At 35.0% G+C, this 13,505-nt stretch overlaps 1 protein-coding gene across 1 annotated transcript in view; it reads right to left on the reverse strand.

Annotated features, from left to right (window-relative positions):
* FAM83B (family with sequence similarity 83 member B) overlaps positions 1–13,505 on the reverse strand; it is a 79,368-nt gene that overhangs the window by 7,587 nt on the left and 58,276 nt on the right. The window contains exons 3-4 of the mRNA XM_007115467.4: positions 3,219–3,383; positions 2,409–2,533 (exon numbers count right to left, since the gene is read on the reverse strand). Coding sequence (XP_007115529.2) covers positions 2,409–2,533; positions 3,219–3,383 — 290 coding nt within the window. The remainder of the gene's footprint in view (positions 1–2,408; positions 2,534–3,218; positions 3,384–13,505) is intronic.

Raw genomic sequence — 13,505 nt, forward strand, 5'->3', positions numbered from 1 at the left:
ATTTCAAATGAGGGTATCCAATTCAAAATTTGATTTACACACATTGATTAAAAAGTATATGTGTTTTATCTCCTCATTGTTAGTATCATGATGTAGCAAAACACCTGTTGTATTTTCCTGATAAAACTGTCCTTGTGGGCTTCCCTGGTGGCGCAGTGGTTGAGAATCCGCCTGCCGATGCAGGGGACACGGGTTCGTGCCCCGGTCTGGGAAGATCCCACATGCCGCGGAGCGGCTGGGCCCGTGAGCCATGGCCGCTGAGCCTGCGCGTCCGGAGCCTGTGCTCCGCAAAGGGAGAGGCCACAACAGTGAGAGGCCCGCGTACAGCAAAAAAAAAAAAAAACTGTCCTTGTGACATGTGAGCTGTCACACAGTGTGTGACATGGTGAGTAGATGCCAGACCTCTCTAGAAATGCTGGGCATTTAGCATTTCAAGAAGTTTTATGGCTAAGAAATTTGAATTAAAGAAGAAGGCATCCTGAATTTGCCTGCAAGGAAAACAATGGCAATACTAGAACAGGAGAGATGAAGGCTGTTTTTACCCAAAAGGGAGTACATTTTTAACCAGTTTCTACAAAGATTGGTTCATAACAGTTCCACCAGATCCTCTTATATTTGGTAACAATAAGAAAAATCCATAATTATGCCAGAAAAAACAAAAATGACAAGGGCTGAAAACCATCAATTTTTTTAAAAGAAGTATATTTAAAATTAACATGAAATAATGAAGAGCGTAGTGTTGTTAGATAATTGTTTTGATGAATTTTAATAATCTGTGGTCCTATGTATTCCACATTCACATACTCAAACAGTAACTTAAATTTTGCCTCTGACTTATGACATAGATAAGAAGATAAAGAGTTTCTGTTGCTGTTTGTTTCTTTGTTTTTTCCAACACCAATTTTAAAGTAGCTCAGTTACAGTTATCTCAACAGATATCACCTGTTAATACCTAGTAAGACAAAGCTGATGTGAATTTATTGTTGAAGATAATCTTCAAAGTGAAGTTAAATAATAAAAATAGAAAGTACTCACTATGATGAGATTAATAAACACCATTCTATAAGTCAAGTGAACTCCCATTTTAATTAAAATTTCAATTAAAACCCCTCTAAAAACAAGTGGGTCTGACTAAATAGAAACACAAATAATAAGTCTTTAAAAGAATTCATTAATTTCAAGCACTAGTTGTAATTTCTGCTCTTAACGTATTTTCCTTCAAAATTCCAAAGAGGATTTTCAATATAGGGTCCCTGAGCTCAAAGAGAAATTTAGCAAATATTAACAGTTAAAACAGGCCTAAAATAGCAGTTGACATTAGGGGCTTTGGATGAATTAACTCATTTAATTCTCATGACACAAGGTAGGTTCTATTATTATCGTCCTTTTAGAGAGGAGGAAACTAAAGGGCAACCAAGTTAAGTAACTTGTCCACGGCCACCCCATTCAATGTGTTGCCAACTTCTTGTGGACTTTTTAAGTTCTTAAGAGGCAAAATTTGCCCTCACATTGTCCTGTTGACATCCACAGCTCTCCTGGCTTCTTCCTGCAGCCTTTAGTATTGAGTGACCTAGGAGTTCACGTGTTTTTGGTGTTTTTATCTGCCTATTGATATAGCCTTACTGTGTATCCCATTCAGGACCAATGCCTGGAATTTATAAGGGAGTTTGAAGGCAGCACTTATACTCTGGAGTCAGCTGGACCTAGACTGGGTTGCCAGACCTGAACTGTCTTTTGGCCCTTAGCTGTGATGTTTTGGACAAGTCACTGAACCTTCTAGAACTTCCGTTTCATCATTTATAAAATGTAGATAAAAACAAATGCCTTGCAGAGAAATTGTAAGGACTGGGAATGAAACATAAGGGCCAAGCTAGAACAGAAGTAGATATATTCCACCAGTGGTACCCTAGAAAGATGCCAGAAAGTAGATCTGGGGTTGAAAAACCTTGCCTAGTACCTACTATGGCATTTTAACAGCCAGACTCTTCAATGATTTTTCAGTAGTCCTATGATGACAACATGATAATCATCAGTCTCAATAATACTAAAATAAGAGCAATCCATTAGGCAGGTTCTTCAAGGTGATACACAACTTCTATTTTTATGAAATTATTATGCTTCATACTGTTTTCATAAGGAACAAAAACACTTTTAGCATTATAGAGCTTTAGGAAACCTGAGATATAAGTCAACTCTCTCATTTTGGGGAGGAAGAACTTGAAGCCCAAGGAAGTTATGTGACTTGCACAATGACTTCACAGCCAGAACTGAAATTCAAGTTTCCAAGTTTTTCATGCAAGGGTTCTTCTTTTATTTTTAAGAAATAACTAAGCAGATTACATTAAAACTTGAAACTCATAAATTCTATAAATGATTGATAATACTGGAGGTAAACACAATGATCTTACCTGTAGGAACCATACATAACTTTCTGGGAGTCAATTAACAAAAATTTCTGTTCCATTTTTCCATGAAATTTTGCTCCTGTTTTGGAAAGATAATCTTGGCCTTTTACTGTCCGCACTCGGATATTCTAGAATTGCATGTAAATATAAAGTAAAAATTATGGCTAGAAAGGGAATATTTTGAAAAGTAAAATATGTCATTGTAAAAACTTAGTAACCAAAAACGTACACATGAAATAATTTTTTAACAACAACAACAAAAATAGTGAAAAGCACATTTTAAAACACTACCCAAAAAAGAAGTACTCAAGGAAAATGGTCACTTAAAATAATGTATTTTAACATAACTTATATCATTTACACAGGATGGTTCTATAAGTCACTTAGGGTCCTACTGCAAGAGCCCCTTTCAGGTTACAGTAGCATGATAACAAAAGAACTAAGATTAAAATCCACCTGTCTTTTAATAAGTCAAACATCATTGAAAACACTATGCTACATGATTGTGACAAGCAATATCCACTGAATGAAAGAATCACTCAAGCCAGTCATTTCAAGGTTGTAAATTAATTATGACTGGCAGCAAAGTTAACTCAGAAGCTTAAGTGCCCCACCATCAAGAAAAGCATCCTATAAAACCATCACGAAGATAGTGAAGTCACAGTCTGAAAAGTACAAGGAACCCCTTCTGTGGTCACTACCTTAAATATATGGTGTACATTTAGAATAATATAACTTAACATGCCTTACATTCAATGACTGAGATAAAGATAAAATAGTTGAAGAAAACAAAACAAACCATGAAATACTTACTCTGAGACGTTGAACTTGACAGCCTTGTTTCTCGGTCATACTTAGGAAATGATTAAAGTTTGACTCATCAAGCAGAATGTACACAGATATCCCTCGAGTTGATGCCTCCACTATTTCTTTGAAAATGTCCACATCTGTAAATATATCCATCACTAAAGCAATGACCTGTTAAAGATAAGAATATGAAACAATTTTAGATACCCAATAGAGAAAGATCTAAAAATTGCTTGCTTTCAGGAAAAATTGGACAAAATAGAAAATAGTTCAATGCATAATATATATATATATAAATGTATACACAAATATTTGTGCAGTTTTCTAAAATAGAAGATAGAAAAGTATATTGAAAATAAACAAACAATATACATATTTGTAACACTAAGTAATTTCATACTAGCTTTAAGTCAAAGGGAATCTTCATTTCAGTAGAATGTTGAGTGAAGGGCAGATCCAAATCATGGCAATCAAGGTTGCCTGTAGGATGACTGGAGGGGACAGGTAGATAGAGGGTAGAAATTGGTGCTACAGTTTTCATGGGAAATATTTCCAGGGAAAAGCAAGATTTCTGTAATTAGCTGTTAAGAATAAAAGTCTTGGAGAACTAGGACAGGGAAAAAAAAAATCTTCTAGAAATAGAAATATAGCTAAGAAAGGACCAAAGATAAGAAAGGGTATAAGAAGACTTGAAGACCAGAAAATTAAATACATATGCTTAAAATTAGCTTAGCAGACAGAACAAGTAAAAGAAAACAAAATGGACAAAAAGATTTGATGAAAAAGGTAAATGCAGAGAGAAATATCCTATGGAACAGGCCCCTAAAATGGAGAGAGTACAAGTTAACTGTTGGAAACAGAACCATTATTGCCTTTGAGAAGCAGTGATGCTGAAAGAAAGGGAAATCATTCGACTGACTATATGCCAGATGAGAAGGACAGAATCCCTGCCCTTTGTGACGCTTACAAAGTGGGGGAAGAAACCACAAGCAATACAGAGGAGGTAAATTATGTGATAAGCTATAAGATGATGTTTATTGGGAAAAAATTAGAGCAGGATAAGGGGGAATCACAGTTCTCTGGAAATTGAGAAGCAGGGGTTTGGGGCTTTCGGGGTAAGCCTTTCTGAGAAAATGTCCTTTGAGGAAGTCCTCAAGATGGATATCCTGAGGAAGTGTGTCCCAGGCAGGGGGACCCAGCAATGCAAAGGTCCTATATCAGGTTCAAGAAACTGAAAGGGCAGAAATAAAACAAGAAAGGGAGAAACTAATCACAACGCCTTGAATGCATTATAAAGCCTTCAGTGGTTTTTCCTGAATAAGAGTGTAAGCTGTTGAGGGTTATTATTGAAGTAATAATATGGTCTCATTTATGTTAGAAAAGGATTGTTCAGGCTACTGTGTTAAGCACAGACTTTAAGGCTGGAAGGCAGGGTGGAAACAGGGAGGCCAGTTAGAACTATTGGAGCAATTCCAGTGGGAGGTGATGGTGGCCAGGACCAGACGGTCCTGGTACCAGCCAGTTTCAGTGATGAGGAGAATTGGTCAGCACTGGATATTTTGAGCCAAAAGGACTTCTAGATGGACTGAATATGGGATGTGGGAGAAAGAGGGGGAAAAAGAGGATGACTCTACGATTTTTCAGCTCACCAACTTGAAGGACAGAGTTGTCATCCACTGAGATAGGGGAGGGCACAACTACACTAAATTTTAGGTAAAAGACTGAAAAGGCAAGTTAAGTTTGAGGGACTTGGATATTCAAGTGGAATACTGAGTAGGGAGGTCTAGGCCAGAGCTGTCAACTGGGTGTTGTAGTGTAGAGATGACAATTAAATCCAAGTCATCCAGGGGGATTGGATGAATAGTTAGGAGATCTAGTACAAGAGGGGCTAGCAAAGGAAGATTAAAAGAAGGGGCATCCTGAGAGGCAAGTTAAGACAGGGTATCAAAAAGAACGGTGTCCTCAAGAGTGTCATACCCTACTGCAAGGCCAAGTAACATGAGGATTAAGCCTTCATCAGATTTAGTAATATACAGGTAATTGATGACTTCACAGTGTAGTTTTAGTGGAGTGGTGAGAGCAAAAGCTTTCTTGGGAGGGGTTTAATAGGGTTTGAGAGGACAGATACTGAAAATTATCTGCAGGTATAGGTAACTCTTTTTGAGTAATCTGGCTACAAGGAGAAGCAGAAAAATAGAGCAATAGCTGTGGGTAAAGCTGGGTCAAGAGAAGTTGTATTTTTTGTTTTGTTTTAAGGTGAGAGAAATAACAGCAGGTCTGTGTGCTAATGAAATGCTCCAGTAAAGAGTGAAAATCAGTGATGCAAGAGATGGTGGGAGGTGGAATGGGGAAGCAAAGGATTTCTGGAGGAAGGCCTTTGAGCAGGCAATAAAAGACAGGATCTAGTGCAAAAAAATAGTTAGAGCACAGGGAATAAAGATCTGCAAAAGATCATTGTACTACCAAGCCAGAAGGCCAGGTACAAGGTGCAGGGGTTGGTGGAAGTACAGATGTGGTGGAGGGGCTATGGACGTTCTCCTCTGAATAATGCCATTTTCTCAGTGAAATGGGAGGCAAGGTCTTCAACTGAGAAGACCTTGGATTATGGAAGACATGTTAACAGTATGAGGAAAGGGGGTTAAATAGTCAGCTAGGAGGGTAGAAGAGGGAATGGACTACAGAATATAGTGTGACTGCAGGGTGGCATTAAGGACCTGCCAAGTCATAAATTTAAAATCAGACCAGTCAATGTGGTTGAGAGCTATTCTCTCTCACCAACGAACAAAAATTGTCAAGAAATGAGAAGGAAAGAAATGCCCTGGGAATAGACACAAGGCAACAACAGCTAGGATAATGTACTGGATACATTGCAAGTATGTTAGAACATGAAGAAGGTCATGGATAATATATGATTTAATCCAATAAGATGTTAGAACAAAATACTGGGCCATGTTCAAATTATACAAGATGATGACATTCTTTAAACTACCAGTGAAATATACTTCAATCAGATTTTCTTTAGGAAGAACAATTTCAATTACTCTAATGGCCTCATGTGATCCTTTCCTTATTTATAAATGGTATGATGTGGCAGGAGAAGGGAGAAGCTAGTTAGAACAGCCTCACCTGTGTCTTGTGCATATTCTCTATAAAATCGAACATGTGAAAAACCTTCAATCACATCCACAATTATTAATGAATGCATTTATATACAATAATGAGTGATGTGATGGTGTATGGACATTGAGATAAAGAAATGAAAATGTCCATTTTATAAACTTATTTTACAAAATAATTTTAAAAAACATATGTCTGGAGCAGTCTAGCACTAATTTTTTTTAACTAGAAAGGAATTTTTTAAAATAAAGAAACATTATTACACTACATGGTATTCTTTGTAAAAAATTAATCAGTATAGCTGAAGAATTTATTTTTAATTTGTCTGATAGTCTCCTGTAACAAATTACTTGAGACTTTGGAAATGAACAAAAACTCATGACCAGATAAATAAAGGGTTTTGTTTCTAAAAAGTAATTGAAGTCACTCAGCCAATGGAAGATTCTAGCACATAAAAGGTAGAAAAAATGACAGTCCCTCTTGCATGACAGATAACACAATGCATCAGGATCTGGGAGACCAGATTACACATCTTTGACAAGTTTATGTGATGTCAATGGAGTCAGGTACCTTATCAGGATTTCTGGTTCCCAGCACCCAGTAGATATCTTGAAAACTTATATAAAGTCCACGGAAAATTTCAGCTGTGCCAAGAAAGGCAAAATAAAATGTAGTTTTTTTTAAAAAATTTAGTGGTGGGTTACATTCATGGAAAGGAATGATAATTAGAAATGAGGTATGCCAAACCTGATCTGAAGGTGTTACACTCCCAGCTAGTTAACTAAATCACACTGTGCTGTAGAAATAACCACAATGACTTTATATAATGAAATAAAAATGATATACCTGATTAGTACAAGGCTTTTCAGAAGGTACATTAATTGATTTCATAAGTCAATACAGAAACCAGTTACATTAAATGGTATTCATTAAACTACCATGTTATATAATTTTAAACTTCTTCTCTTGCTTCTTCATTAATTACTGTTTTATTCTTGTTTGATAAATTGAAAAAGTAAACAAGCAAATGCATTCATCAGCAACATGAGACTTAGAAAACTTTCAGGAAGGTATTCTCAGTGACTTTTAGGATTTGAGTGAAACTTTGCATCTTTTAGTAGTTTCAGAGAAACTGATTCAAGGATATGAGTTTCCACTTATTTTTCTCAGAGTAGTAAATTTTCCTGAAGTGACCTAGACACATTGAATTAAAATAATATAAACAGTGACAATAAATTTATGATAACTTCATATTCATGATACAATTTTAGCTCATTTAGGAACGTAAATAATGAGTTGTTATGTAATTCATAGAAAGGGGAGAAAAAGCTCTAAATGTACATGGTTGTTAGGGTGGGTTCCCAGTAGAATAAAATATACTACCAGGGCTTCATGAATAAGCCTTAAATAATGAATAAAGATTATTTTTAGCCATCCAAGCTGGAAGACTAGCATTATAGAAATAGAGGCAAAAATTAGAATGATGGTAACAATAATATTTTAATAAATGTTTATTGAATTCACCTAAAGTTAAACGCAAAGATTATCACACTTATGAATATGGAACAAATTTACTTAGGATTTATCTGCATAACTGCTATGAAGGATCTTGAAAATCTGACACATGTTTAGATTTGATCTTGAGAGCAATATAAATCCCGAAGAGGAAAATATGTGCACAAAATAGTATCTTGGGAAAATGTATCTGATAGCAACATTCATATTGAAAATATCTAAATTCTAATGAATCATATTGACTAAAGAGGATCATGCAGCCCTCTTTTTATGGTAATGTTATAAGTGCAGTGAAGTATTTTTTAAAATGTGAGGTAGAAACCAATGACAAGAAAAATGAAAAGTATAGATTTGATATAAAATGTTCATCACAATGTTGACACTGAATTACTTGCATTTCCTTAGAAATACGCCTCACCATCTTCAGAATTTTAATTTTGAAATCCATACTGTTTTTCCCACTATAATCCATTAAGATAAAACACTATTAGCAATATAATTTTATATGACATAGATACTTAAAGAAATGTAAGTATACCTTGGGTTAATGATCTGTAGTCACAGAACTGTCAGTATTACCCTCAAAATTGAAAAAGTGAATATTACACCTTTTATGCTTCAAAATACTAAGCACCATTTGAAAGGATTTGGACTTCCTTGGTAATTACCTACATATATACAGGAGGATTTACCTTTTTCCAACAGAAGGAATGCTAATAAGGAGTTCAAATTAAGAAAAAAAATCAACAAAGCTTTTTAATATCTGTATCTATAATAAAATTCAACACAACTAGAAAACCTTAAGAATTGAGTAATAGAAATCAAGGGAAATGATCACTTAGGAAATATATATCTCTGAGTCTGTAATGCCTGTTAAAAGCAATGTGCTAAATGGATTTCAGAAAAAAGAGAGCCTGATATTAAGAATAAGTGCTTTTGGTCCTTATCCTTCTGCAGCCTAAATAAAAGTATCCATTTTGTGTGAAATTTCATATATATTGTATGCGCTGTAATATTGTTTAGTAAGTTTAAGCTTTACATTATTAATGCCATAATTTTTGCACATATATAAGCATCTATACTAGTAGCTAAATTGATATCAACTGGTTTGGTCTGCCATAAATTGTGTAACATTTGGAAAGTCAGTGAAATGATTCTGAGTCTCACTGACCTCTATTATATAATAAATAAATCACAGACGATCGTGTGTGTACCAAGTTCTAAAATTCTATGTTTCAGTAACTATTCATTCACTCCCAATTTCCCAACAATTAGATTAAAACAGGCATTTACTTAGCTTGTAAAAATCTCACCAACCACTACCTGGTGAAAGTGAAAAACAAACAAACACAAATCCTGGGTATTGTACTAAAATTCAATAGAAGATGTAAGGGGGAATGTTTGGGCTGTGTTATGGCTACAACATAAATCTGTAGTAGTACATACGTTTGACAACTCGGAAGAGGTGCATAATTATTGATATTTCCCTCCCTTTCTGCATTGTGTTACATGATTGAAAGTACTTATACACCAGTATTATGGACTGAATGTTTGCATCTTCCAAAAATGCATATTTTGAAATCCTGAGTAGGCTTAAAAAAAACAGCAAGAAGAGCCATAGTCCTTTTACTGATTTCACAGTTCAGCCCTCTTACAAGTTCTCATTTCCCCAGAACTTCCAAAAAGTGACTTCTCCTGAAACTTTGCCTGACAAGGGTCCTGAGCATGGGCCCCCATGCCAGGGTGTCAGAATCTAGATCTTGGCAAACTGACCAAAGTAACTTGTTTTCCTGAGACTCTTAGGAGATCTCCTTTAACCTGTAGCATAACTATCCATTGTCTTGGAATAACTATTATCTTATTTAATTTTTTCCAATATAAAGGAATGCCTGTCAGGAAGAAATGAGTGAAGGGCACTGCAGGTGGAAAGACAAAGAGGGAAGAAAGGAATAAGAATCTATTACTAGTTGTGTTGGGAAAATTGTAGAGTAGCATTTAAAGGGGAGGAAACGTTTGGGTAACAGGAGCTGAAGCATTAGGAATACTCACCAGGAATAGCATTAGAACGCATTTTGCTGGGACATGGAAATCTGCTGAGGAGGAGTTAGCCATAAGGCTAGAAAGATTAGAAAGGTCAATTTGGCCAAGATTGTAGAGGGCAGCCCTTGCAAGCCAGGTTAACTACAGATTCCATAAGGCACAATGGGGAAGCATGTAAAGCTTTTCGCCAAAGAATTATGTGATTGGAAAAATACTTAAGAAGATTAATATGTTAGTATACATGGGATGAGTGAGAAACTGGAACATCTACCAGCAAGGAGAGGAGTTAGGAGGTTTCAATCCTAATGCAGCATAAATGTGTAAGATCCCAATGTGAATGAAGGCAGCAGGAATAGAAGGAAGGGATGGAGGTAAAGCTGCAATGGATGACTTGACAAGACTCAGTGTCTGAGTGTTTGAGAAAGACAACAGAGAGAGGCTAGTCAGGGCTCATCAGGTATTAGAGACCTAAATTACATGGAGAATTATTGTACCATTATAAGAAAATTTAAAATTTGAAAGGAGTATTTGTATATAAGGAAATTCAAAACAATGTGATAAACACCATGCTAAAAAGTTGTACTCTTTGTTTTTCCTATCTATTTATCTATTCATCCATCCTTTCATCCATGCTTTTTTTTAGTTAGCCATTGAAACTTAAGTGTTTTTAGGCATACAGGAAAAGTTGGGTGGACATCAAAGGAATAAAATAGGAAAGAGGTAATACAGTTGATGGCATACAATCTCGGTGGAGTCAGAATGGGATGGCATGAGCAGAGGAGGAAGAGTTTGCCTTAGAATTAGGTTCTATGGATGTGCTAAGACTACAGGGAAGAAGAGAATGAGTACTAACTGCAAGAAACGTTTTGACGGTGTATAGGGTATTGTGAGAGGAGGAAAGGGAAACAGATTAGGTGACTGTCACTGGATGCCCTCAGCATACACTTCATGGTTGGGGGTAAAGCCTTCCTCTGGGGCTGTGGTCAGTGAAGGCTCAGACTGTGGGCTTGCATGGGAATGAAGAAGGTCCAGAACAGTTGCTCTGAGGAATACAGTACAGAGTTAACAGGAAATTAAAAGTTATGCAGTATAACAGCGAGAGGCCAACTGAACTTTTTTTTAATGTAAACTTGAAATTGACTTTTTAGCAAGCTTTTGAGAAATTTTCCATCAACATTCAACAAATGTCAAAAGACATTTAGGTAACAGAGAAATTTCAGTACTGACTAGGTATTTAATAGTAATGCTTTTTTTAGGTTTGATAATTTATGCTTTTTTAAAAGCCCTTATTTTTTAGAGAATTATATTGAAGCAATTACAGATGAAATGAAATCATCTGTTACATGTGATTTTCTTCCACTTAATTCAGCAGCAGTGGAGGATATGGAGGAAACAAAATTGAACACAAATTGATAATTAATGAAACAGGGTGGTGGGTACATGAGGAATCATTATCATATTCTCTCTTCTTTTATATACGTTTGAAAGTTTCCAAAGCAAGATGATAAGTAATCAAGAAACTATCTAAACTTTCACTCCATCCATCGTATTCCTTCTTCTCACTTTTCTATTTTTATCTTTTTAGCTCAGATATCATCCTTGCTAAATTTCCCCTTTATTTTTGTACTCCTTCTCCCTAAGTCAACTCTTCAGTGTTTCCTTTTCTTCCACAAATCTCTGTCCCTACATATCTCTCTGATTCTGTCATTTTTCTAGCAAGGTGAACTAAGAGAAGAACATAACCTTTTTGAGCGTCAAATTTCTCATCTATAAAATCAGGTGAATAACTCCCATTCTGTAGGATTGTTGGGAAAATTGAGATGCTGTATATCAAGTCTGTAATAAGTGGTCCATGGTATAGGATGTTACATAGTATAAGCACATGGTAAAGGATCACTGAATAGTTGCTACTATTAATAAAAACGTGGGTGATAACAGAGCTTGAAGAATAGACATTTTGTTATATTTGAGCAAAATTTTATAGTCCCTAATTTAAAGAGATGAGTAAAGTGTTTCACATGTTTCAAGCCATTATTTTCTTAATTTATAGCATTGGCCTTAACCAAATATTCCCCAATAATTAAAACAACAATTACAACAAAACAGAACAAAACTTTCTATTCATGTTTTAAGAGGCTGCATTCTTTACTTGAGCAATAACTGTGTTACTTTAATGTCAGCAATTAATTAACCTGACATAAAAAAATCAAACATACCACATGGCAAAAATACCACAGATCCTATTTATTCAATTGTAATTTCTGTCTGGATAAGAAACTTGAATATCAAGGTATCAAGGAGTTACACAAAAGTTATGAAATATTGCAGTAGCATTTTGCATTTAGTATAAGTCTTTCCTATGTCTTTATAGTCAAGTTATATTCACCTAATCCTCTGTTTATTTAACTCTACTACTCTCTTTTCTCTCTTGGATAATTTTTTTCACCGCTAGCTTCTGAGAATTGTGAATTATTTTTCACTTAGATGCTTGAAAGTTGAAAGGCCACATACCTTTGGTGGTAGGGAAGAGTCATTCTAAAAGCTAAGAGACAGGGGAAATAATTTAATTTTCAGGGGCTCATCAAGCTAAATTGAAAAACATTAACCGCATTACCTAGAATATTTCCTGAATAATCCCTCTCCCACGCACTCAAGGTTTCTTAAGTACTTTGAACACCTAATGATACTCATTCTCTTCAGATAAACAATATACAGACACAAAACAGCAAATGCTTTTCAGTTGGGCTACAGAAACAAGATGCAGATTTCCTATTTTACTAGCAACTATGTTATTTTCAAGTCTTCATTAATATGATTAAAATCTCACTGTGAGAATCTTCCCTTTCTCTGCTGAGAAAATTCTAAAGTATAATTTATTTATTTTCCTTATATAGGTTCAGAAGAAGGAACTTGTCAGAATTCTAGATTGAAAGTCTGTTTCACTTTATTACATATTTTATATCTGAAATTTGAGGTTTTATCCAAAGGAAACTGTCTTTATCAAAAGCTGAAATAGCCACATTTGTTCCAAACATTTTTATTAACTTAAACCAAATTGTTTTATCTGTAAAATTAAGGAAGGTCCATGTCCTTACATATCACCCTTGATTAATATTCTACATAAATATGTTATTGAAAAATAAAATATTTTTCATATAACTATATCCTCAAGCAGCTGGTAAAGCTATAGATTTTGGCAAAATGGAAATTAATGATTAAAGAAGAGGAATAGAATGAGATGAGGACAAAAGAGGAGAGAAACTATACAAAAATTATCTTTGGGTAATACATTAAATTTGGTTCTTATACCAAATTTGTAAAATGACGTTTGAAAAGTCATTTAAACTCTAAGTATTTCCAAAGGCCAAATAATTTCATCTTTTACATATAAGGACACAAATAATATTAAAAAGGTACTTCCATTCTAACAAAATTCAAGTTGGAGTTTCAATCTGGGCCAGTGAAATATTTTTGAAACAACTTAAATATGCCTGTAATTTAGGTTTCTTGAGACTTAATTTTTGAAAATAGATCAAATGGCAAAAGAAAAGTACACTGGATAAGCATTAAAACATTCAGATAAAGAAAAAAAATTATACAAATCATTAAAATGTGAAGCAG

Source organism: Physeter macrocephalus, chromosome 18, assembly GCF_002837175.3.
Source record: "Physeter macrocephalus isolate SW-GA chromosome 18, ASM283717v5, whole genome shotgun sequence".
Taxonomy (NCBI): Eukaryota; Metazoa; Chordata; class Mammalia; order Artiodactyla; family Physeteridae; genus Physeter; species Physeter macrocephalus.